Source organism: Xylona heveae (genome assembly GCF_001619985.1).
Source record: "Xylona heveae TC161 unplaced genomic scaffold L228scaffold_1, whole genome shotgun sequence".
Taxonomy (NCBI): domain Eukaryota; kingdom Fungi; phylum Ascomycota; class Xylonomycetes; order Xylonales; family Xylonaceae; genus Xylona; species Xylona heveae.
The window spans coordinates 2,693,974-2,718,515 of record NW_017264193.1 but is presented as its reverse complement, the minus strand read 5'-3'; the positions used below and the strand labels follow the sequence as shown (position 1 = coordinate 2,718,515).

General features: G+C 47.1%; 9 protein-coding genes across 9 annotated transcripts; 6 read left to right on the top strand and 3 right to left on the bottom strand.

The window, feature by feature from the left end:
- The first annotated feature begins 3,497 nt into the window (after nt 1–3,497).
- On the top strand, nt 3,498–3,828 carry L228DRAFT_243311 (hypothetical protein). Its single transcript, XM_018331657.1, has 2 exons — nt 3,498–3,545; nt 3,604–3,828. The coding sequence occupies exons 1-2, from the start codon at nt 3,505–3,507 to the stop codon at nt 3,728–3,730; spliced, it is 168 nt and encodes a 55-aa protein (XP_018192343.1). The 5' UTR covers nt 3,498–3,504; the 3' UTR covers nt 3,731–3,828.
- Nucleotides 3,829–5,185: 1,357 nt separating this feature from the next.
- Nucleotides 5,186–5,926, top strand: L228DRAFT_243310 (hypothetical protein). Its single transcript, XM_018331656.1, has 3 exons — nt 5,186–5,350; nt 5,528–5,642; nt 5,707–5,926. Exons 1-3 carry the CDS (start codon nt 5,209–5,211, stop codon nt 5,891–5,893), a joined length of 444 nt encoding a protein of 147 aa, XP_018192342.1. The 5' UTR covers nt 5,186–5,208; the 3' UTR covers nt 5,894–5,926.
- A 1,860-nt stretch (nt 5,927–7,786) lies between these two features.
- On the top strand, nt 7,787–10,131 carry L228DRAFT_235808 (RabGAP/TBC; the record flags this gene model as incomplete). Its single annotated transcript, XM_018330761.1, has 3 exons — nt 7,787–9,002; nt 9,101–9,561; nt 9,637–10,131. 3 exons carry the CDS (start codon nt 7,787–7,789, stop codon nt 10,129–10,131), a joined length of 2,172 nt encoding a protein of 723 aa, XP_018192341.1.
- On the top strand, nt 9,849–10,647 carry L228DRAFT_18736 (hypothetical protein). Its single transcript, XM_018329591.1, has one exon. It carries the CDS (start codon nt 10,180–10,182, stop codon nt 10,606–10,608), a length of 429 nt encoding a protein of 142 aa, XP_018192340.1. The 5' UTR covers nt 9,849–10,179; the 3' UTR covers nt 10,609–10,647.
- A 39-nt stretch (nt 10,648–10,686) lies between these two features.
- Nucleotides 10,687–12,791, bottom strand: L228DRAFT_279943 (kinase-like protein; the record flags this gene model as incomplete). The annotated part of the gene is made up of 5 exons (XM_018335742.1): nt 12,260–12,791; nt 11,818–12,149; nt 11,321–11,616; nt 11,013–11,178; nt 10,687–10,877 (listed from the first exon to the last, which is right to left on the bottom strand). The coding sequence occupies exons 1-5, from the start codon at nt 12,628–12,630 to the stop codon at nt 10,687–10,689; spliced, it is 1,356 nt and encodes a 451-aa protein (XP_018192339.1). The 5' UTR covers nt 12,631–12,791.
- Nucleotides 12,792–13,244: 453 nt separating this feature from the next.
- Nucleotides 13,245–15,126, bottom strand: L228DRAFT_226602 (alpha/beta-hydrolase). The gene is made up of 4 exons (XM_018330428.1): nt 14,718–15,126; nt 14,071–14,583; nt 13,847–13,972; nt 13,245–13,665 (listed from the first exon to the last, which is right to left on the bottom strand). Exons 1-4 carry the CDS (start codon nt 14,861–14,863, stop codon nt 13,470–13,472), a joined length of 981 nt encoding a protein of 326 aa, XP_018192338.1. The 5' UTR covers nt 14,864–15,126; the 3' UTR covers nt 13,245–13,469.
- A 315-nt stretch (nt 15,127–15,441) lies between these two features.
- L228DRAFT_265147 (proteasome subunit beta type) lies at nt 15,442–16,440 on the top strand (the record flags this gene model as incomplete). The annotated part of the gene is made up of 5 exons (XM_018334661.1): nt 15,442–15,478; nt 15,535–15,580; nt 15,644–15,658; nt 15,771–16,046; nt 16,119–16,440. The coding sequence occupies 5 exons, from the start codon at nt 15,442–15,444 to the stop codon at nt 16,438–16,440; spliced, it is 696 nt and encodes a 231-aa protein (XP_018192337.1).
- A 2,282-nt stretch (nt 16,441–18,722) lies between these two features.
- L228DRAFT_265146 (cyclin-domain-containing protein) lies at nt 18,723–20,303 on the top strand (the record flags this gene model as incomplete). The annotated part of the gene is made up of 2 exons (XM_018334660.1): nt 18,723–20,027; nt 20,109–20,303. 2 exons carry the CDS (start codon nt 18,723–18,725, stop codon nt 20,301–20,303), a joined length of 1,500 nt encoding a protein of 499 aa, XP_018192336.1.
- A 1,818-nt stretch (nt 20,304–22,121) lies between these two features.
- L228DRAFT_235803 (glycerol-3-phosphate dehydrogenase) lies at nt 22,122–23,627 on the bottom strand (the record flags this gene model as incomplete). The annotated part of the gene is made up of 3 exons (XM_018330760.1): nt 22,122–22,174; nt 22,300–23,450; nt 23,566–23,627. The coding sequence occupies 3 exons, from the start codon at nt 23,625–23,627 to the stop codon at nt 22,122–22,124; spliced, it is 1,266 nt and encodes a 421-aa protein (XP_018192335.1).
- Between the last annotated feature and the right edge of the window lie 915 nt (nt 23,628–24,542).

Below are 24,542 nucleotides of genomic sequence, written 5' to 3'. Positions count from 1 at the left end.
GATGCCCTTCTTCACCCCAAAGGGAGATCCATTCTTGGGGCCGAAGCGAGCGGGCGGACAGGGGTCTTAGCCGGAGCTGGTTTGTTGATCGTCCATTTTGGTCTAAAAATGGTGAAATTAACATGAGTGGATCACTCCAAACGACCCGCTCTGAATAGGAGATGGCCGTTTGTCTAATAGTTACGGAGTATTTCGTACTGTGAATCTTGTGGCAGCACCATAACAATTGCACAAGGCCACGGGGTTACACCTTCTACCTCTTATTTCCCATCCAATTATCATGCACACACGATATGGACCAGTCCCGTTTTCCGGAATAGCTAATCCGGGTCTGCACCGCGATAATAATCATGCGCAGAAGCCCCTGCAGAGCGGTGAACCAAAGCAGGGGTCACTTCCGAATTTCCTAGCACGGGTACAGTATCAAGACGCGTTGCTAAGCACTAACAAATAGGCTCATATATTGCCATATTTGAGTCGGTTATAAGATTTGAATCAAGCCCATTATATGGGTCGGTTAACAGGAGACCAACAACTGGCGATGGGTATGGACGCTAATCGCTGCAGATGGTACATCGCGGGTTTTCACCAAATCTTAGGGGGTTTGGTACGAGTAATAATACTTTTAGATAGAGGCTATCAAACCCATAAATTATTTGATTCCCGAAAGCAACCTAAAAGACAAACGAGAAACCCAACTTAGTGAGCAAAGATGGGAAGCACCATGCTGAAGATGAAAGACTCACCGCTCTGACTGGGGGCATATATTTCGTTGTCGGAAGCGGTGGCCAGTATCCGATGAAGACTACTAGTTATATGCTCCACAATTCCAAAGCTACCCTAGCTTAGACATCAGCATCGTCCCGACGCACACTTACTCCCAGGTCCGAAAAAAACCATTCCAAACATCACAGAAAAATAATCGCCGCGAAGAAAGAAATTGCAAACGCTTTCTATGAAAGGTCAGAGGTTAAGGACATGCCCAGCTAATGAAGAAGTGCACTTTTTTTTTAATCATCTCCTTTTATTTGCATTCTACAGGGGAAGCTGGCTGCTAGATTTGATATTGCTAGAATAGAATGTATCGCGACCCTTGTTGTCAGAGATGACTGCATTTGACGCTCTGAATTGGCTGCTACGGAGTACTCTTCTTTTCTTTTCCCATCTTCTCTCCTCCCTCCTCTCTTTTCTAGCTTCTCCCGTTACCTTTTGGGAATCCACCGCGCGAACAAGTTCATTGTTCAAGACCAGACCATAATCTTAAACGGTGTGGCTGAAACAGGTGGCGGTCTACATCAAAGAAGCTTGAAACGCGACTCGCCTAGGCGCGTTTCGGGGACCGACTGTACCACCATCCCGTTCCTGCCGTACTAGCAGTACACTCTAGCCGACAAATGAAACGCGCCTAGAGTCGCGTCGACATCAAAAACGCCTATCTAGGCATGTCGTCTCTAGAGCATTGAGCTATCATCCAAACAACGACACAATTTCCCTGGACGATTGCTAAAACCCAATTGCTTAGATGCAAATTGCTCAGATATCTCTCGATTGCTCTCTTCCTCGTATGGCTTGATTTTCATTGAGCAGCCTTTAGGGCATCGACGCCCTATCTCCGATGATCACCCTCGGAGATGGTCCGCATTAAAGATTTAGGGTTAAAGAAGTGATAATGGGAGGGAAACGGAAACTCTCACAATTAAATGAAGACTCATTCCCAATTTTGAAGCGTGCAAAGCTTAAGACATCGAGTACGGATGACTTGTCTCTGACCGGCTTGCCGCCGGTCCAATATCATTTACTGTCGGGCTATTATGTTCGTGTAACAAATCTGAAAACCTACATTCTAGACAGACTTACTGGAGCATCTAAAGCGAGAAGACGAAAAATAGCTTATTTATCGTGTAATGATCTCTCTGGCCTCGGGAGCAAAGATCCAAGAGCACATCAAGATAGGATTGCCCTAGCAGAGCTACTAGACTCAACTCTGATAGGAGTTGCACCCAGCTTCTTTACTGATGACGACAATACGAGATTGAAGGAGCTCGCATTATTCTCACAGCAACAGAGATCAGCTGCCGGTAGTACCGAAAAAGCAAGTGTCAGGACGCAAGCAGAGGTATGCAATTTCTTTCGAGTCTTGCAGGTGTTTTTCTTTCTCTGTCAATGGTTTCTTTTCATCTTGGAAATTTTCGTCTTGTCATTGGCTGTGTCACAAAGAGATTACAATGATGAAGCTTTGGCTGCATCAAATATCCGAGATGTTTCAGTAACTCAATGGCTAATTCCATCAAGGTTGTGGATTTCGCAATTTGGTCTTTGTTTAATACAACCTTTCGCGCTGTGTCTAGGCCATCGCATCTCCTATGCCAAGGATACCAACGCTCTTCTACTAGCCATTCCGCGAACCAGAGCCATGCCTCCTTGGCAGGAATTCCTGGACTGGCTGCAATTCAAGCGAATCCATATGTCAGCACTCTGAAAAGCCCTTTGTGGTCTCAGCTGCTTGCAATTTTGGGTCATGGGGGTGAAAAGCTCATGCTAGAATTGATTATGGATTGCGGCATGTTTGTTCCAGTTCGAGCGGGTACTGGAAATTTCTGCCAACTTAATGGTATGAGGAAGCCTATTTCAGAAAAACAAAATATTCATAACTGAACGCCATTAGGTATTCCAATCTGTGAGCTCAAAAGTATACGCGAGGTCTCCCATATTGCAAGACGAGATAATGCAAATACATCGAATGATGTCGAGTCACACGCACCTGGAGATATATGTTTTGTCCGGTGCCGCATGTTGTATGCCCGGCCGGTCCTTAATGCAGCCGGCAAAGTTAAGTTTGGTCTTTGCCATATTCGTAAGTGTGAGGATTCGAATGCTCAAGCAAACTTCCTAATTTACTCACAGATGCATTCAACCGGTTCCCCGATTGCGCCAACTATATGCAGAATGTTCATATCCTAAAATATATTTTCCCGCGTCAATTCAGATTGCACAATGTCTTCACGTGCTCCGTTAATAAGCTGGAAACAGCTCAGCCATTCAAGGATTATACTTTAAGGGAGCACGAGATCGCGTACAATCCACGGCGTGGCGACTATGACGAGGAGTCAAATGATGGCTCCTCCACTGCAGCAAATGAAAAGCTCCCTAAGCGTTTGCGCGGAATGCCATTCTTGCTCGTCTGTAAACTGCGGAAACGCCATCTTCAATGTGCCTATACTGAGCTTCTAAATCACTACTGTCCACCTATTGTAAGCGCCTTTCCTCTACTTCCTCTAATTTTCTCCAGTCACTGAATTGAATAGAGCAACGACTACGCCGACTCTGAGGGGCAAAGTGGACCGCCAGTCGAATTTGCAACTGCCGTACCGTGCGTGTCAGCATTTTGCCGCAATGTGGTCCGCAATGTATTCCCTAATGACGTTTGGGGCGTCGGTCAACAAGGGCGGAAGAACAGTGACAAAATCCTTTGTGATATCGATCGATTCGTTCATCTTCGAAAATATGAGAGCTTCTCACTTCACGACGCTTTTCAAGGATTACAGGTATGAAATAAAAGGAATATCATTCAAAATTACCTCGACAGGCTAATTGCGTTTCAAGCTTTCCTGTATCTCCTGGCTTATTCCCCCTAGTCAACGACTGGAGGATAAATCTTCCGCAGGCGAAACACGAAAGCGTCAAGAAATATTTCTGGAACTGTTATACTACCTTTATGACTCGTTCTTGATCCCATTAATACGATCCAACTTTTATGTTACTGAGTCGAACATACATCGAAATCGTTTATTCTATTTTCGTCACGATGTTTGGCGCGCATTGATGGTGCCATCATTGCAGGAACTGCGTCTTTCAAGGTTTGAATTGATCGAAACCGAGAAAGCTAGCAGAACCCTCGAGAACAGGGCCCTCGGCTTCAGCCAGGTCAGGTTGCTCCCAAAGAAAGATGGAATGCGACCAATCATGAACCTCCGCCGGAGGATCCCAAAGGGGAAATTCGGGCAAGTAACACTCGGCCGCAGCATCAATTCATGTATGGCACCATTGAAGACGATTCTTAATTATGAAATGGTAAGTTCTTATTCGCGTCGCATTTTCTCTTTTTTTTCCTTATTGCTAACGGCAGGCGTGAAGTCAACCCGACCTGAGGCGATAGGATCAGCGTTGTTCTCTGTAGGGGATATCTATTTAAAGTTGAAATCCTTTAAACAGAATCTCCAGATGCAGATTCCATCTAGCACGAAGCTCTATTTTGCTAAGGTAGATGTGATGTCCTGTTTCGATACCATACCACAGCGGGGCGTGATTCGCTTGGTGGAGAATCTTATTTCTGCGGACAATTACTTTATTTTACGACACGCGGAAATGTTACTGCCCGGAGATATCCGGAAATGTCTACCCTCTGTCATGACCTCCAAACCCTTCAAAAGATTCTTGACAACCGCCTGCACGATTGAAAATAGTTCCAGCTTTCTGGACAGGGTAGAGACACGGATCGGCTTAGAGAAGAAAAATACGACGTTCATCAACAGCAAGGTGCCCTCGCTCGAAGATAAAAACGAGCTTCTTTGGTTGTTGGAGGAACACATTACGAGAAACATTGTCAAGATCGGGAAAAGGTTTTATAGGCAAACGGACGGTATTCCTCAAGGCTCCATTCTTTCGGCCCTTCTGTGCAACCTGTTTTATGCCGAATTGGAACGCCAATACCTTACATTCGTCGACGGCCGGAAAACGGCACTTTTCCGCCTCATTGATGATTTTCTTCTAGTTACATCGAACCCCGATCATGCGCGACGTTTTCTCCAAATATTCCATGACGGTATTCCAGCCTATGGAGTACGGGTGAATACCAATAAAAGCCTTGCAAGCTTTGCAGTTGAGATCAATGGAAAAAAGGTGCATAAAACCAGAAATGAGAAATTATTTCCCTATTGTGGCAACCTTATTGATACGAGAACACTTGAAGTGCACAAAGGCGGAGGCAAGAAAAAAGAATATGGTATTTCGCTTCATTGTCGTAGCAAATGGCACTATATTGCTAACTACATTCTAGAAATGGCTGATTCTCTTACTGTGGAATATTCACGTGTCCCCGGAAAGACATTTCACCGAAAATCACTCAAGTATGGCGTTTCTCTGGATACATGTTGAATCGAGACTAATCTGAACTCCGCGAGCAGTGCCTTCAAAATCCAAGCGCATGGCATGTTTCTTGACACCGACCTGAATAGCTTGACTACGGTGCTCAGCAACCTTTACGAGTTATTTTCGATTGCAGCGGATAGAATGTACAATTACGCTAAAAGTCTGCCGAGAGGAAAGCAGCCGAAACAGAAAATTATGATCGGTCAGTGGCCTATTCTTAGCCTTGAATCAAATGAAAGGGAGGAGATCATGTAACTTTGACTGGAAGCTCGGGGCGGGATCGGAGAAGAGATCTAAATATGGCTGAAACAGCTTTTGCATTCCAAATCATAGCGTGAGAAAGTGGACCATATCTTGGACTGACGCTGGCTTTACATAGATACTATCCGCGATGTTATGCGTTTGGCGTTTGTTTTGATGAAAAGCAAGTTGAAGCACGGTAAATTGCGAGCAGTCAATTATCAAAACTCGGTCAGCAAAGCCCAGATTAATTGGTAAGGTCTCCTATTACTATATTCTTGTCCTTCCTCGCCGGATAAATTCTAATTCTTGAGATAGGCTTGCGGCAACAGCTTTCCAACGGGCCTTGAAGAAGAGACAATCCGTGTATGGCATCATTTTGGCATACCTGGATAAATGTCTTTCCTCTTCGCAGCCTAAATCGACGGCTGAAAAGGCTCGTATGCAAAGAATCATTCGAACAAATTGGACAAAGAAGTCTTTAGAGATGAATCGAGCCATCTAGTGGTAGATAGAGAGGATTGGATATGAAATAAGCATTGCTGAAATCAAATTGAACTTAAGCATATTTATATACTCATATACTTTTTCCATCTAGGTTGATGGTCCCGGCAAATCCAGGTACCTGTCCGGCCCGGGATGGAAAGCACCTGGCAAATAGTGGGCTACTCAGATGATCAGAGATCACGACGATCGGTGCCTGAGACTCTATTCCTGTTCTGTCCTCGAGATGGTGAGTTCATTATGCAGGGTCTCTCAAAGAGTGTCAAAGAATCATCTCATCTGCTTCTATTATTGAGACACTCTTATCTTATTTATACGACACTTGAAGTACGGTACGAATTCAAACAATAAGGTTTGAGTAGAAATCCTGACAAACTCGCCCACCAGAGAGGAATCAAGTAACGTGTAAAAGTCCCAAAATAACAGCCGCGGTATCCCTAGAGCGGAATCGATTGCTGAAGCTTAAAAGGTATTAATTACCCTAGACAAGAAATCTAAGCGAAAAGGATGGGTGACTAAAAGGGGGTGAGAAGAGCAACGTGAGCGAAACAAAGGAGAAGGCGACTAATTTGATCGGCTTTAACTGTACAGGGTTACTTTTAGGGGACTTGCCATGACCGTCTAGGAACGAACCAAAACGTTGGTGTTTTCCCCTTGGTCCCCTTTGAAGGATCCTCGATCCGGCAATGGACCCAGCCCGCCAGCCGCAGCCTTAACCCAAATTGGATCAGTTACCCTCGTGTTCACGAAAACACACTACTCAATCGGTGGTTTACTTTGGTTATAGCTTGCCCCCATCCACGCTGTAACTCTTCCCGCACCAACACAGCCCTGAATAAATGGCTGCACCCGGTCAGAGGAGAGCCATGGCCGACTCTGACGCTGGCGGCAGAACAACAGCGGGAAGGCAAAAGAGGGATCCGATCGTATAGAGACTGCGTGATAATAATGTAGGTTTTATGCCGGCTGCAGAACAGTAGGTTCCGTAGTTGGTAGAGATTTGACCACAGGCACTTGATTCTCATTTGAACTGCCAACCCCTCTCCTTAAACCCTGAATGTTGATAGCTTCTGGTAATTTTTGAGAGAATCATATGCAAATGATCTACCGCTGTCTATGTCATGATGAGTATTGAAACTAGAATCTTCCCCCCGTTGTGGTATTGGGTTTGGCGGTCATGCCATGGCGCAACTTTCTCCTCCCTACCACCCCCATTATTTAGTCCAATCAGCCTGGGTGCTGGCGGGAAAGATGATGTTCCCGGATCCCTGTTTCTTTTTTGACTCTTCCCGAACAATAGGCTGCCGTCGGGGCTGCTAGGTCTCCACCACCATTGACCACCACTACCATCATTGACCGTCGTTTGTGGCTCCCTAACCACCCGACCCCGGCCTCATTCTACTTCCGCCGGCAATCGCCCTCCTCATCTCCGACCTCATCCTTCATACCCACTTTCGTTTATTTTCACACTTCTCATAACCTCATCCATATCCCGTCAAAGCTTTCGCTCGCTTTTGTGTGTGTGTGTGTGTGTGTGTGTCTGTGCTACTGAGCCTGCCATCTCCAGCCTCACGAGTTTCACTCTGAATCTGCTGACCGTGCCTACACTCGTTTTACGTTTGCGCCCCCACCAATTTCTTTCAACAAGTGACACAAGCCGTTCTTTTTTTTCCCTCTCTGTGTTGTGGCAGTTCTCGACGCCTCCAAAGCCTCTATTTGATATCAACGATTCTCGGCGCCAAACGCTTTTTGCAGATTACACGACAAACTATACAATCGTTAAAAGCTGCAAGAGAAACCAACACCAAAACGCAATCAGTCCTATATTCGTGACAAGACCAAAACCGTGTGAACTTCTGCCCGGGACCAAAATAGGACGGAGAATAATGACACAATGAGCGTCGTTCAGGTCCCCAGCTCACCTCCCGAACTTTCCCGTTCCAAGTCTTCCAAGTCCTCTTCTTTTCGTTCTTCGAGTCAATTCTCCGTCACTGACGGGTATTTTGGCGAGCTCTCCCATTTCGAAGAAATCGGATTAGACGACGATTCGCTTTCGCCCTCTCAGGACCTCCATTCCGACGTCATTGCGCCTTTAGAACGCTTTACTACGACAAAGCGTGCTTCCTTTGGCAAGTCCATGGCTACAGCAACACGAACCATTACCCCCGTTCACGGTCCGCTCAAGGAAATAACATCGGCCGGCCCTCGGGGCCCCGCAGCTACGAATGGCGTCGTTAGAACAAACACGTTTGGCGGCCCGGTGAATGGTGGAAGTCGAACACCGAGAGGGTTGGTAAGCGCCTCGACGCCTTCGTTGATGAGCAGCGCTACCCTTCGAAATCGGTCGCCCTCGCCCGCACCAAGCGGTGCCAATGGGTACTTTGCGCCGACCTCATCAGACAATCGCACATTGCGGCCTTCAAGCAGTCAGCGTTCCTCGTCGCCCGGGCCGACGCCGTCTGCTCGCCGGGGTTCCTGGCAGATGAACAGAAAGACGATAGAGGAGCTGGAAGAAGAATACCATGATTCGGACGAGGACGTGCCAGATGATGCTGTTTTCTGGAACGTGCCAATTTCTCCTCGGCCACTCCAGGAGCGGAGCATTTCTGCAGCCGTATCGCCAGGTACTAGCCCCCCAAAAGACGACTCGGCTTTGAGCCAGAACGGAACCGCACCCACCTCGCCCGCAAAGCCGCCTCTACCTCGAGCAGCGACAATGGGCTCTATTCCGGAGCCAATGCCCTTTTCCCGACCGCGAATCAAGTCTTGGACGGCAGCTTTATCGGACCTTTCCGAGGAAGCAAAGACCCTGACGGTAAAGCTTGAAGCCCGCGCCGAGGAAGAAGAACGAGAGCATGAGCAACAGATTCAGAATGGTGCCGTCGCGCCTCAGCCTAGATTTTTAGATACACGATCCAAGTCGTCTGCGGCCATTGAACTCCCACCCTTGCGAAAGGGAGATGTCATGATCGATCCCTTGCCCATTAGTCGAGAAAAGGAGAAGGTGCTGTCTCGCACGAGACCCAGCTGGCTGCCTCCAAAATCGGCAAAAGAGGAGCGCAAACACCTTAGAGAATATCAACACATGATGGCCATGGCTCTTGAAGCTGGTACGCCCACCCCTCTTTCACTCTTTTCTCCCTGATCAATAAATTAACTTGAGACCCATACTCTTTCCCATGGCTAACATTTTGCTCCGTCAAACCAGAAAAGAAACGTGCTGCCAAGGAACAGGAATATCAGAACCACCGCGACGCGATGAAAACGTCGCTTCTTCGCATTTGGGACCAACATGTTCTGCCGAACTGGGAGACAGCGGTTCGAGAACCCAGGACACGGGAACTATGGTGGCGCGGCATTGCGCCACGGAACCGGGGAGTGGTTTGGCAAAAGGCTGTCGGAAACGAGCTTGAATTGACGGACAACAGTTATTCTGCAGCGCTTAAAAGGGCCAAGGAATTAGAAAAGTTATTTCATACGGGCAAAGACACTGAAGGGAAGGTGTCTCGCGAGGAGGAGTGGTTTGAGGCCATTCGAAGGGATGCAAGGGATACGTTTCCTGAGCTTCAGATTTTCCAACCACAGGGTCCTTTACATGAGTCTCTGGTAGACGTGTTAATGGCATACGCCGTGTACAGACCCGACCTTGGATATATTTATGGCACTCATGTAAGTTTTTGGAGAAGTTATCATCATTTTGCAGTCAATCTCGTGCCCGCTAACCTTTTTTGACCCACTTTGTAGCGTATTGCCGGAGTGCTCCTCCTCAACCTATCACCGTCAGAGTCCTTTCGAACTCTGGCAAATCTCCTCAATCGTCCCCTTCCACTGGCCTTCTTGACTCGAGACGAAAGCGCCGTTCATCGCGCTTACGACATTACCCTTCGAGCCCTACAATACAAACTCCCACGACTCTACGATCATCTGTGCAACCACTTGATGCTTCACCCAGATGCATTTATTGAACCCCTGTTCACTACTCTTTTTACCCGGTGTGTCCCTCTCGACATCGTCACGCGCATCTGGGACGTGTACGTTTTTGAAGGCGACAAGTTTCTCGTTCGAACTGCCGTGGCGCTGCTGGCCAAGCTCGAAAGCAAACTGTATGGAAATCGCGGCGAAGTGCTCAAGGAGATTGGCTGGTCCAGCACCACAACGTGGGATCTTGGCCGCGAAGACGATTTTATGATGAGCGTCCGGAGCGCTGGAAAAGAAGAAGTCAAGCGTGCTTCGTCATGATAACGTTTATACCCTCTTTTCATATATATGAAATTCTCATTCTAGTAAATGCATTCCGAAGCGCTCTCTCGACTTCTTCTTCTTCTGCTTTCTCTCTTTTTCTTTTGGTCTCTTTTCTCCTCTTCTTTTCTCTTCTCTACTTTTTTTTTCTCCACTTTTCTTCTCTCTTCTTTTTTTCCCCACGTCTTCTTTGGTCCAGGGCTTGTGACTCAAAGCAAAGCATTCCTTTTATTTTATTTTCGATCCATTTCACCACCCAAATTTTTCATATATAGGGCACACTTTCTTTTCAATTCTTCTTACATTCGGTGGGCAGTGCGCCACTTGTACTTAATTCTAGCATCTGGATGCCACATTGTCGGCATATCTAGAACCAAGATTGTCAATATAGGACCTTTTCATTTTACTTTTACCTCTTTTTTTTTCTTTCAAATTAGGGTTATGCCACTTTCCATGTATCAGAGTGCTACTCTTTAAGCTCTTGTATTTATCTACGCTCCCTCTTTTTTTATTTCTCCTTGCCAATAATACAACGATCAATTTTCGGACCGCAATTCATTTTAGAAGACCCCGCATCAGCCAAGGATCAAAGAGAAGCTCCTTTGCATTGGCTCTTTCTTCTGGTCGCCAGCATAGCATTCGTCGGAGAAAACGTAGAAAGTCGGCCTTTTCATCACCCTTGAGTCGCTCTTCCAGAGCGTCGAGATCACAGTGGTCTGGTATAGGCGCCGTGCCTTTCCATGTACCTGATATATAACAGAAGTTCAAAGATTCGTTAGCGCAACTTTTGAAAATTAAAGTTAAAAAAATTAAAAGTAAAACGGACTAAATATATGGCTCATGTTTATCAAGGTTCCTCAGGGGAAACGAGGAGGACAAACCATTTTTATCCCAAAACTGGAGGCTCCTTTTGCTCCGAGCCAAAAAGTCAGGAGGTGGCGGGCTTCCCAGGACTGCCTGTATCTCAGCGAGATGGTATCCATCGTCCAGCTTATGTTCGGGATTGCGAGCCCGAAAAAGGTGTCGATGCTCAAACAGATCCCAGATCTTGTGGGTGTCACATATTGTTAGACTTTACTTTCATTTTTTGTTGGCGGTGGCGGGGCGGGCGGGCGAGTTGTTACAGTATAATAATGGATAAATGCAAGAAAATTGCAATAGAGGAAAACAAATAAAATTCGTCACTTACCACCATCCCAACATTCCAAATGTCAACTTTGTAGTCCCAGCTCATGTCCAAGATGACCTCTGGCGCCCGGTAGATATCGGGCATGATATCGCCCTGTTGGCCGTCGGTGCCCAGGCGAGCCTCGCCCAAATCACAGAGAACGGGCGTGCCAAAGGAGATGGGCAGCGGTCGTGAGAGGTAAATGGTACGATCCTCGAGCGTCTTACGCGGCACAGGCGCTTCAAATTCTGCTTTTTCGAATCTGGATAAAATTGAGTTGTCTCTGATGCCCAGGAGGATGTTGTTTGGTTGGAGATCTGTGTGTATTTGAGTTAGTTACTCGCTTTGAACATGTCTTTTAATGTAGAAGGTTTGGCTTTTGTAAAAATAAGATAAAGTAAAGTAAAGTAAAGTAAAATAATATTTTTTATTTCAGAAAAACAAAAACCAAAAAAATAATATAGTTATGTATATATAAAGAAAGAGAAAATAGAAAAAGGCAAAGGAAAGATACCCACCGGTATGTATAACATGTGCTTCCGTGTGGAGGAAATCCAGCGCGGCAAGGATATTCCGCATCGTAGTTCTCACAATTTCGCTACTCATGACCCCATCTGGGAGCAGCGGGGTGAGTTGATCGAGGCTGATCCCAAGAGGCGGATGCACTAGGCAAGTATGAACATTATGTCCATCTGGGCTCTGGGTCTGAAAGACCTCGATCAACCATCGAAGGCAGGACTGGCCCGCATGGTCGGACTGGAGTCTTTTTAGATGATTGTAAATTTCAACCTCGCGGGTTCCTGATGTTGACGACGCTGTGTAGATTTTTAATGCTACATGACGATGGTCACTGCCTCTGTGTTAGATGATTTGAATGTATATTTATATAACATAAGGTAAATGAGATGGGAAAGGAGACGAGATGGGAATAGAGTTGGGTAAAATAAAACTGTCTCTTACAAAAGGTCACGACATAGCCACACTGTCGCGCTGGATCCATAACCCAACTTGCCGACTACTTGATACCGGTGGTTGAATACCTCACCGATGCGAGCCGGGTAGAACTTTTCGGCTCTGTAGGTTGGAATTGCTTCCTCTTCAACCAGTAACGAAGGGTCGATGCTGTCCCATCCTAAACTAGGAAAGATGCGTGGTTCTGAGGGAGAGCGGGCATGAGCGAGACCACGCTTTCTGAAGTTTGTACGAGTAGTAGAAGAGGCGGTATGCAGGGAAAATGAGAGCCTTGGGGAATGGAAATGGGAATGGAAATGGGAAGGAAATAATAGATGGGATTTGTTTGTCAGGGGGTAGAACAGCCGCCTTTTCTCCATGGTGCTGTACTGGATGACGAGGAGTAGGTACTAATTAATATTATCAAGTCTATTTTTTATGAAGTATTGTAATATCTTTTGCGTGGACAGCTTCAAATAAACATGCCCCTACAACATTCTCTTGAAAGTGATATCTTTTAGTAGTGATGGCGACCAAGCTCAACTGAATAGAGTTTGGGAAGTGATGTGCAAACTGTAACGACGGGGATTTTGGCTACAAAGATATGACCACGACGTGGATATTGCCGTTTTAGGAAATAGATAAACAATGCATCGTCAACACATAATCTGTACAGATTCATCTGTATGTGATCATGGATAATTGTGCATATGGTACCATAATTTATCCATAAGGTGGGATTTCTTGAAGGGGACCACCTACGTCCTGTCTGGAGTTTGGTCTCTAACCTACGGCAAAAATTTGATCCGTTTATAGGTTGTCAGGAGAAGAGTAACAGACAAAAGGTTGATGGACACCCTAATCCATATGTTCATACATTCATACGTTTGTCTCGTCGTCGTCGCACATTCGTCCATACGTCCATACGTCCATTACGACGATAAAATTGTTATTTCCCGCTGTTTTCTTGGAGACATTCATAAAATTGATAGATGGCTTCTGAAAAGTCACTATTCCCTCTTCCATTTTCTATTTCCTTTTCATTCAAAGGGGGAGTGTATAGACATTTGTGAACAAAGAAGTCCAAAAAGGACAATGGTGCATAGAATGATAACGATGCTGCAAAAGCATGATGATGACAATTGTTATGAAAAGAAAAGTGACAACAATGAAGAGGCATAACAAAAACGCTAGATACACACATGCATTAGCCGTCAAGTCAAGCATTTGCTGGACGGGGCGAAAATCTACGCCGTGAACGACTGTTCAGAAGGACATGCTCATCAATGAATTCGGCGATGGCGTCAAAATAGCCTCGCTCGGCAACAGTATCGTTGTGGGTGCCTTGTGGGAACGATTTCCAGATTTTCGTCTTGGCGCGACTTATGGTGTAGAGATGGCGCATGTGTGAGGGACTGCATTGTATGGTAAGTACGCGTATGTGGATGTGTATGGGGGTAAAGTGTATATTTGTCCTTGGCACATGGTAAAAGGCTATAAAAGGCCAAGTGAGGGGCGACGAACGAAAGGGAAAAGGTTATGCTTAACGGGAAGATAGAGGGAGGAAAGAGGACAAGGAGTTTGAGGAAAACTTACGGAACAATCTCGTCTTGTAATCCGCTCAGGAAAAGAATAGGTATACTTTCAATTTCTGGCAGAAATGTTTCGCTCGGCCATACTTGGTGGCAGAGCCGCGCGAGGTAGCGCGCTGGAGGAAATGCACTGTGAAGAAACAAGTCAGTTATCAAGATATGGATGATATGGACATGGAAATGGACATGATAGCATCAATGGCATAAAGAAACAAATGAGATATATACCTAGGAATGAGCTTGCGCATAGAAGTAAATGTATTCTCAAGTATGAGCCCTGCAATATCCCCCTCGGCGTGATTTTTCGCAGCGAGCTGAATACTGAGCGCCCCGCCCAGACTCTGACCGTAGATCACAATCTTTGAGTTCGCCGTCTCGGCGCGATTGCGTAGATAGTCGAGTCCCGTTTGGCCATCGATCAACAGTCCTTGCTCACTGGGCGAGCCCGTCGATAAGCCGTATCCACGATATTGTAGCATCAGCACATTGCATCCAATGCTTTCCTCGAGGACCCGCGCGATGGGCAATCGGTGCCCAATGTTGCCAGCGTTCCCGTGGAACATGAGGAGCGTCACATTGTTTGCGAATGAGCGGTTCGATGGCCGGATGAAGAATGCGCTCAGGGATTCCCCGTCCGGCGTGGGTATCGAGAGCTCTTCAAAGTCTGTGATGCCGAATTGGGGCGGGCGAGGCACTTCGGTGCGCGATCCAAGTGGTATATTGCGAGGATAGATTAGTTCACTGGGGAATGAAATGTCAGTGTATTGATTCCGCTGGTAGGTGTGCCACTGATTACAGCGACTAATTTTTCTGGAGAAAGGCCCAAGGGAGGACTCTTTGAAGGGCGATGGGGAAATTGATAATAAGTAACACACTTTTGTTTAAAGTATAGTAATCCGCTGAGCACAGCGGCGATTCCAGAGGATGCGAGCACCGGTAGACGCAGGTACGAAACAATGTTGGATGCGGTCGATGTGATTTGGTTCAGTATGCTATTTGGCTGGGCCCCTGGCACCGCCATCACGAAGATATCTCGAGTAGGAGCAGTATGATGAATACCCAGGGGGGATTATATTGGAAACGTAACCCACGAGATGCGCAGGACACAATGGGGGAGGTCTACAAAGCGGGATGAGCCCATAGCGAGAGGACGCTATGTTTGTTGTATATACGGCAGTTTCGTGCTGCAGGAATAACATATGGTGGTGACACAAGACGCCTCGGACCGGCGATTTTCATAGAAATCTATTCACAAAATATATAAAATTAATTAACTTGTAATCCGTGTCCTGGATGAATTATTGTTTTGTATATTGCTGCTTACGGGGCTTTGTATTATCAAGTGGTGGCGGTGGAAGTCACTGGTGTCTGGGACGTGGGGAAGCTTGGGCCAATGCGAAACGCGTAGGTTGTGCTGCCTCGGACCTCCGACATATCAGATCAGCGACAAGCTTCCATCATCATCACTAAATCGACTATCACCACTTCACCATCTAACGAATCGCCATTACCACCACGACGCATATCGCTTAACCTTCTCCAAACCATTGTCCCAACCTATTCGTCAAGAGCTTCCACTACTCGATAACAAATTTCATCATGATGGACCATCCCGCTACTGGGATGCTCGGTGCAGGTGCGTTGCAAGCTGATTGTATGAAGTTGGTGCTTCTATTGACACTCATTATTCAGACGGCATCCATGTTGATATGAACCACCTGAAGAAGGGCGAGGTTAAGTAGGTCGTCTTTGATATTCCAAGTATCCGTGGTATTTGTTGCTAATGAGCTTTCTGTTGCAGCCTCGGAACATCAATGTACGTCGGTTCTTACCTCCATTATTTAGCATCGAGAGAGCGTTAGGATCTCTCGATGGACCTCCCAATACTCGCATATCAATTTTCAGATTCAAAATACTCATTTGTGCAGCATGGCCATCAACTTCAAAGACGGTGTCATATTAGGAGCCGACAGCCGAACGACAACTGGCGCTTACATTGCGAATCGAGTGACGGACAAGTTGACCCAAGTGCACGACACCATCTGGTGCTGTCGATCAGGATCTGCCGCGGATACTCAGGCGGTCGCGGACATTGTTCACTACTACCTCCAAATGTACGACATTACCAACAACGAGCCCCCGACGACTCAGACGGCCGCTTCTCTCTTCCAAGACTTGTGCTACGAGAACAAGGATATGCTTAGGTAGGGACACACCAGGTTCCTTTGGTCTGTTTTTGGGACATTGAATATTCGTGCTGATGGACGTTTGTACAGTGCTGGCATTATCATTGCAGGATACGACAAGCGCCACGGTGGACAAGTGTACTCGATCCCTCTGGGCGGATCTCTCCACAAACAATCCTATGCCATTGGTGGTTCCGGTTCGACTTACATTTATGGATACTGTGATGCCAACTGGAGAGAAGGCATGAATGAGGAGGAGGGCATCAACTTTGTCAAGGGCGCGTTGCAGGAGGCCATCAAATGGGACGGCAGCTCTGGCGGTGTCATTCGACTGGCTGTGCTTACGGCAAAGGGTGCCGTAAGACATTTATACCTGCCCGACAATGGATACACGGCGCCCGGTCCGTACTGAGCGGGTTGGATCGTCTCTGTTTGTTCGGATTACGCTTTGCGCCTTTTCTCTGTGTATTATAGAGGGATCCATTTTCAATCCTGATGTCGTATGGAAAATATTTTGAGTCTTTTTTCATAAATTTCGCTTGTTCCAAATGCAAAAAGGGAAAATGAGGATATGAGGTCAAGAGTCAAAAAATAGTAGATGTTTGAAAGCTTCAATGATGTGCTTGCGCCGAGGCTCCGAGCGGAGCCGAAGAAGCGGAGGATGACAAGATTTGGAGGTTATATTGTTGCATAGTTGCGCTTTGATGAGTGCCGGTATCCGTCCACTTGTCAATCTCTCATCAGGCAGAGCTCTCTGTGTGATTGTCATGGTAGAGCTCTTAACGTGTAAAATAAATGACCATCTGCCATACATTTATGGGTTGCTTGTTATACTTACAATCAGAGCCGAACAGTATGGATACTCTAAAGATTACAGGACTATCAAGGTTGATTGGGCAATGGAATGGGGGTGTTGGATTGGCCTAGCTGCGACCACACCGAGACCGCCATACCTCCCACACAAATGACCACGACCACCACCATGACAAGAGTTGGGACGCTAGAGGCTGTAGATGGCTTACCGAGACAGCGATGATTACCGGATTGACCTCATCAGTTCTTGTTTGCTTTTTCTTTTGAACGAGATTGTATCATTCTGGGAGTCAGTAGCTGATTGGTGAATGCGCAAAAGGGCAAAGGGGGGTGGGATCCCGGTAATCATTCCTTCTTTTTCCTTTCTTTCTTGCCTTTGCACTCTTGTCCGTGACGAGGATGATGCATCTTGTACGGGTTTTATACAGCATGTGTAAGTTTATGAAAGGTCGGTTTCGGGAGGCGATAAGGAGGAGGATTGTTATCTATGAGATCCTCATCACCCTCGGCCGTTGTACGGCATTAAGTTACCAACATTACGACCCTTTGTTCTAGACCACCTTTGGAAGATGTCCCTTCGTTCCTTATCCCATTTTTCTTTTTACTTTGTCCACACATCACATCGATTCTTCGCGAAGAGGTGAGATGGCCCCTGATACGAAGAATTGAATTTTAAGTTACCTTTGACCCCAAAGGCAACAGATTGACGGGGTCAAGGTAGTGGTCAGCCTCAGACATTTTAGTCGAATCTCTAATCTCCCGCCCGTGCGCCATTCGTGACATTCTATTTGCTGCCCGTGTCGACTGTGTCAAAGACAAGCAATGGGACTAGAAGCATATCCCCTTTTTTCCGTCTCCCCCACCAATTCCGTGCCTCTCTCTCTCCCTACATCAATTGCTGTTGCGTCGACAGGAGATATTTCTCAAAGAGTTGATTTTGACGTTGTCAGCGCAAAAAGAGAATCAAGCTCCATCTTGAGGTCGCTCGCGTGGTTTTTACTGGGGTTCCGGATCCGCATCTGTAGTGGGTTCTCGCAGGGCTTTCCGGGTGGAGCAACGGCCAGAGAGAAGTCCTCCTTACAGTTAGAGTATCTCCTCAAGTTATAACTAGTACTGCGTTATACCAGAGTAACCACGACAGTTATGTTACTCTCTCTCTCTCTCTCCGCTTTCACCACTAAAAATGAACCGCCATCCGGTGGTTATTCATCCCGTTAGACCGTAAGGAGAGACGACGAAGATCCACCTACATAGTAGTACTCGTAGGTAGCCAGATATAACTTGACAAGCTATTCTCTCTTGTCTCTCGCCTGCGCCTACGTAGCCGTATCTTTTCCCTCTGGTCCCCCATTACACGCATTACACACATTACACACACCCACACAGACACACACACAGAGTCTCTCTCACTCGCTCTCTCACTCCTTGGCTACTCCCTTCCCCCCCGACGACCCCCAAACGTGCAAGTGCAGCTAATCCACCAACAATACACACAACCCTTCCTACCTAACCTACTTACCTCCCGACATCATCCTCGTCATGCCCAATCTGCCTCTAATCAAGGGCGAATAATAATAATTACTGCCAGCCTGCATAATCTGCGCCATTGTCTTTAATTCCGTTTATTCTGTTTTAGACTCTTTTACGCGCTTGGTTCCTTTTCGAACGTGGGTACAGCAGCTCTGAGCGAAAACGTCACCATCGAAGCCCTTCTCTGCGCCCGCCCACGCGTGTGTCTAGACCCTCCTCGATACCGACTCTCTTGTTCACACTTGCCCACGTCATTATCTGCCAAAGCATTTTGCAAGTTTTTTTTTTGCTGATATGGCCGTGTGCTAATCAGCCATCCTGATTCTCACTTATCTCACTTCTTCCTCCACCATGCTCGGTGGAAACACGCTGCAGGCTCAGCAATCCACCGCTGAACCCCTCTATCGTCCTTCACACTCGACCCCAACACGACCCAACGCCGATTACTCTGGCATACCGACGCCAGCACCAGCCGGCGCATCACGATCAGCAACATCAGCAACGTCATCATTATCCTCATCGTCATCAACGCCATCACATTCTGGTCCACAGCCTGCCAAAGTTAGCAGTGCCGCCGCATCCACACCCGGCGGTCTGCAACAGCAGTCTCGTCCGCCGTCTGCTGCCCAGGCCCACGGAGGACTCTCCACCGCGCCCTCATTCGCATCTCAACACCCGGTGCCACGATCGGTACCCATTGCAGAAGACCCCTTGTTACAGCACTCCTCTCGCCCGTCGCCGGTGGCCCCGGGATCCGGTGCATCTACGTCCTCCCCGGCAAGCGGACGCGGTGCACCGCAAAGGGGCGATGCTACTCCCAGTACGCCCCGGCGGATCAAAGTGCGGGACTTGTCGCACATTGAGAGCTTTGCGAGTGAAGAGTTTCTATTACAGTCCCGCTCCGCACATGGCGCATGGCAGGGATCAGACGAGGTGGGCTTGCAGTATGAGATTAGCGCAATGCCCGTGACCGATATCATTGAAATGGTAGCTGGCCTCTTGACCAAAATTACCTCCACCAATGATCGCCAACATGAGCATCTGCATCGACACATTCCGCCGGCCGAAGGAACATCAGGCCTCAGCCAGCAAAGCTCGAGCGTCTTGGCTTTTCACGGCAAGAACATTCCGAGCATCACCATCCTGAGCTACCTAACCCGAATACACAAATACTGCCCGACAACGTACGAGGTCTTTTTAAGTCTACTAGTATATTTTGACCGAATGACGGAGCGAGTCAACACGGCTCCTCTTCGGAGCCTTGCTCAGACCAAAGCCGCACAACAATCGACTGAGCACCTGGGGCCGCGAGACGAGATTGCGTCGCCAGCTGAAGCCGGCACTCCCGCCGGCACCGCATCAGTACCACCACCACCACCACCACCAACAACAATACCGTCGGGTGGAGCAGCAGCAGCAGCAGCAGCAGCAGCAGCAGCCACACCTCCTTCGTCAGGTCACTTGGCCGCGCAGGAGAGAGCCGACGCGCCCTCTCCATCAATACCACCGGGACCCACGCCGCCAGCGGATCCCTATAATCTGTCACATTTCTTTGTTGTGGATAGTTATAACATTCACCGGCTCGTCATTGCCGGCGTCACTTGCGCCAGCAAGTTCTTTTCCGACGTCTTTTATACCAATTCTCGATACGCCAAGGTAACGTAGACCATTTCCCCCCCTTTCCACTTCCTCTTATTTTGCATGCAAACACTTACTCAATGGGTGCGTGATGTACAGGTCGGTGGACTACCTCTTGTCGAATTAAATCACCTCGAATTGCAATTCCTAGTGTTGAATGAATTTCGACTTTCTATACCAGTAGAAACGCTAGACGCGTACGGCACCATGCTGGTGGAATTCTACGCCCGGGAAATCATGGAACAGCGGCTCGGAGACCAAGCCATGGAAATCCAATCGCCCACGCCGCCTTAGCCTTGGATGAAGGATTTGTTCGTCTGGAACATCATTTGGTTGTATGTCTGGTGTATCATTTGGCTGTATGGCTGGTTTATCATTCGGCTGTACGGGCTGGGAACTATCAATCCGCGTCTTTATTTCCCATTCTATTATTTTTTGGGGATTTTTTTTTTGCCAAGGATAGAGAGGGGAGATTCTTTTTTTTTAACAGAAATCACAGATATCACAGATATCAAAGAGCTGTTTTTATATCCCGTCTTCATTACCGCCTCATTACCAAACTTTCATGTACAGTTGTATCTTTCGTCCCCATTTTCAACCATTTTTGTTTGATTTAGAGGCCATGATACTGATACCCCCCCTCACTTCTCACTTCTACCTCACTCCAAACTACCGACAGACAGACAGACGAAGAGAGCGCAACTAGGATGGCCCCACCTTTTTTTTTTTAAACCCTTTTTTTTCCCCTTTCTTTCTTTCTTCTTTTTTTTATGTTATTAACATTTTATAAATCCTTTATAAATCCTTTTCCTTTTTTCATTATTTTTTGCTGCTGCTGCTGCTGCTGGGCTTCTAAATGATATCGCGAGGATCTTTTGTACAAGGTATGGTATAGTATTTCTCGTTCGTGCAAAGGCCATAGTGTTTGTTATTCAAGAGATGTTATGTTATATCTTATCAGGCATAAATGTTGACCTGACGTCAGTGACTCAGTGCGTCGACCTGGTCGTCTTCTTTTCTTTTTTTTTCCTTTTTTCTTTTTTGTTCTCCTTTCTCCTTTTTCCTTCTTCCTTCCCTCGCCTTCACAGTGCACACTTGCATAGCAAATACAAATACAATTATAACAACAAGAACAATTTATTATTAAAGTTGTGGTATACCAACTTATTTATTTATTTTATTTGTTCATTTCATGGGGGTACTTTGAATAATTCAAATGCAATTCATCTTCTCTCTCTCTCTCTTTTTTTTTTCTTTTCGAAAATTGTTTGCTCAACACGCTGTCTCTCGAGAGCGGACGACACGGGCGGGACGGACGGGATGGTAAGTCAAGAAAGACAAAGTTAACACTGACAGTATACGTGATGTATAGTAGGTTTTAAATTCTAATACTCCTATGATATCTTAACATTGAAACATTTAAACATTGAAACATTGAACATTGGGAAAAAAAAAAAGCTGGTCTGCGTGGACGTGACGTTCAAACATGAGGATATGAAAAAGTCGACAACGTAAGAGGGGACGCGGGTCAGGTCAACACGAGAGTCCTAGAGCACGATAAGTGTGAATGGAAATGGAAATGAAAACGTAAAGGGAAATGGAAATGCAAAATATGAAATATGAAATATGAAATACAAAGTGAACAAGTTGAAAGGAAGTGGTAGACTGCGACTGAGAGTCTGATGAATTGTACTGGCAGTACTGCTAATAATAAAAACATGGGTAGGGGAAAAAAGAAAAAGAAAAGAAACGAAGCAATGACGCATATATCGCATGCATCATGAATGAGCCATGAAAATGAACCATGGGTTTCGTTCGGATGGAAATAGAGTTACACGGTGCCGAGTCCTCGTCGATACACATCGTCAAGTGCACCGTTCAAGGTTTGAAAGACCCGATAATTCGAGACGCGAGGCTCTAGCCTCTACCAATGAGCTTCAGATGCTCAGGGATCAGAGAACGCACGATGCACCATTACCGATAGTTGAAATGATATAGTCTGCCGCTGCGAATGCGTGACGAGCGATGCGAGCAGAGAAAAGCTAGTAAAGTGATATCTTCGAATGATAGAGGACCAGAAAGTAAAATTGGATTGCTCTACAGCACGCCCATCTACGCTAGCAGGTGTGGAATATCTTCGACTTTCGCAGAGCCTTCAAGGATGCCTAGAGAAAATTTTAGTACATGTTCTTCATGGCTCCATATTGAAGGATTGGTCATTTGAAAAGGAGCCGGGATCGAAAAACGAAACGGCATGGAAAAGAGTGAAACAAGGGAAATGTTCACTTACGATAGACGGCGGTAAGCAAGGGAAACTCATCCTCCTGACCCTTGGCTTTCAAGAACTCATTAACTTCCTTGGCGGTCAAGTTGCCCTGGAGGCTCTGACCGTTGAGCTCGGTGCGCTCGACTTCATCTAGAGCGACACCGCGCTCAATGGACAACTTTGCGCAACGGAAATTACGTCCGCCAGAGCAACTGGTGATAAGATCTGCCACACCAGCACTTTCCTCGGTAAAAGTGGCTGGCCGCACAGACTCGGAGAAATAGTACTGGCCAAATTTCACCATCTCTAGCAGCCCAACGCGCATCACGGCGGCCTTGGCATTGTCGCCCCAGCCCATACCGTCGACGAAACCGGCTGCTAGAGCGACAACGTTCTTCAACGCTCCGCTCAGCGAGACACCTGCAACATCCGATACCATACGCACATGAAAATACGGGCGGTGAAAGAGCAGCTTCAACGAACGGTGGTCCAACGGCGGGTATTCCGATGGCAACGAGACCAGTCTCGGCTTGTACGGAGTGTTGGTCTCAATGGACTCGTCCACTGCAGCCAGATCAACCACACCATCGGGGATCACGTCGCCTTCTTGTGTCGTGTGGACTGGCGTGGGAGCCTTGGAGTCCTTGGGAGGTGGATCGTACGCAACCGTCGTCTCGGACCATTTCTCCTCCGCAATCTCAGAGGCAATATTCGCTCCAGAGAGGGCTCCGCAGTAGATGCCCAGAGTTGATCCAATCACTTCCGAGTGGAGCCGCACTCGATCCCGTGTCACATCGACTCCCTTGATGCAGGATATTCCTCGGGCGAATGGCAGGATATGGCCTTTCAATTGATTGCAGATTCGGTTGATGAATTGGTGAGGAAGGTTGAAGATCAGAATCGTCGAGTCCCTGACGGCGTCTTCGAGAGAGGGCACCGCGATGAGGTTCTTGGGGAGCGCGATTCCGGGGAGGTACTTGACGTTTTCGTGGAAGTGATTGATCAGCTGCGAGAGAGGGTGAGGCTTGGTCGAGAACTGCGATGAAGGGTCATAATATTTTGATTTTTCCGGCACCGTGACTTGCTCCTCATAAACCCACATGCGCACGTCACGCTCAAAAAGTTGTGGATTTGCTGCCGTATTCTCTGCGACAATCTTGGAAATGACAGATCCCCTGTAGTAGAAACCAAAGCCGTTAGTATCCAGCCCGCCAAAAAAAAAGGTCCATGATTCCGTAGCAGTAGGCAGCAATGAGCGAGGAGGCCAAAGGAGACGCTCAGAAAACGAACCAATTGCCTGAACCAATGACGGTCACCTTGTGTTTCTTGTGTGCACCACCCAGCGTTGCCATGTTTGCGTGTTGAATGGAATTCAACGGTTTCAGCTTGATCGGAGAATTTCTGAGAGCAAAAGCCGGCCGACGTGGAAGAAGGCTTGCAAATAATGAGATGGGCCGAACAGATATCACGCGTGGAACGGATGCTGCTTGTACGCTGGTCATGAAAGGGCAGGTATTAAGTAGTTGGCTTTAAGGGAAGAGGATCAGCAGGAACGAGGCTATGATGTCGTGTTGACGGTCCAATTGTGACGGAGCTGATGACACGCGTTGCACAGCGTGACCAAAATGGTCATGAGCTTCTACGTCTCGTAATAATTATATTGTAGAATTGATCTAGGTCTCGCAAACCCAAAATTTTACGAAATTACCTAGGCACTCGGCCCGTAGATTTCCTCGACTTTGTTGATCTCAATTTTCCTGTTCTGTTGAGCTTACCAGTTGTGTCTAGGCCAGCTTTTGCTATTACTACAGTACTGGGGGACCCGCTTCACATGCCCCGCTTGCAGCCGAGGAGCTTCGATGGGGATCAATCGGCTTCCCCAGGGAAATTTACCTGTAACTCTGTAGGGTGGGCTTGTCCCGGTACTCTAGCGACTGCCTCGGAAGCAGGGTCCGCTGACAGCTAGGTAACTTATTGCTTATTGCTGCTGACGCTCAACTGACTACTTTGCATCTCGAACAAATTGCTTTTGAATCGATGTATTTATCAATTGCACATAAACTGCAAACACCAGGAACGTTGAAAAGTATAAAATGATTGTTCAGAAGAGACGCTTGCTCTAAATACTAAAAAATGCTAGTATTTACACTAACCCCAGACCAAGCAATGTGCCTGCCTTCTTAATTCGGTTAGCTGCGAACGGGCGAGCATCAACACCACCGACGACACAAGATGGCAGGTATGGATACCAGCAGGCCAGTAACCAG

Excerpts from the sequence above, each read along its gene's own strand:
- L228DRAFT_243311 (XM_018331657.1), top strand. The coding sequence starts at position 3,505 with ATGAGAGCTTCTCACTTCACGACGCTTTTCAAGGATTACAG. Across the intron at positions 3,546-3,603 it reads ACGCTTTTCAAGGATTACAG|CTTTCCTGTATCTCCTGGCT; the intron begins GTATGAAATAAA and ends TTGCGTTTCAAG.
- L228DRAFT_243310 (XM_018331656.1), top strand. The coding sequence starts at position 5,209 with ATGTTTCTTGACACCGACCTGAATAGCTTGACTACGGTGCTCAGCAAC. Across the intron at positions 5,351-5,527 it reads GAAACAGAAAATTATGATCG|ATACTATCCGCGATGTTATG; the intron begins GTCAGTGGCCTA and ends GGCTTTACATAG. Across the intron at positions 5,643-5,706 it reads AGCAAAGCCCAGATTAATTG|GCTTGCGGCAACAGCTTTCC; the intron begins GTAAGGTCTCCT and ends TTCTTGAGATAG.
- L228DRAFT_18736 (XM_018329591.1), top strand. The coding sequence starts at position 10,180 with ATGCATTCCGAAGCGCTCTCTCGACTTCTTCTTCTTCTGCTTTCTCTC.
- L228DRAFT_226602 (XM_018330428.1), bottom strand. The coding sequence starts at position 14,863 with ATGGCGGTGCCAGGGGCCCAGCCAAATAGCATACTGAACCAAATCACA. Across the intron at positions 13,973-14,070 it reads ATGCGCAAGCTCATTCCTAG|TGCATTTCCTCCAGCGCGCT; the intron begins GTATATATCTCA and ends GTTTCTTCACAG. Across the intron at positions 13,666-13,846 it reads TTACAAGACGAGATTGTTCC|TCCCTCACACATGCGCCATC; the intron begins GTAAGTTTTCCT and ends CATACAATGCAG.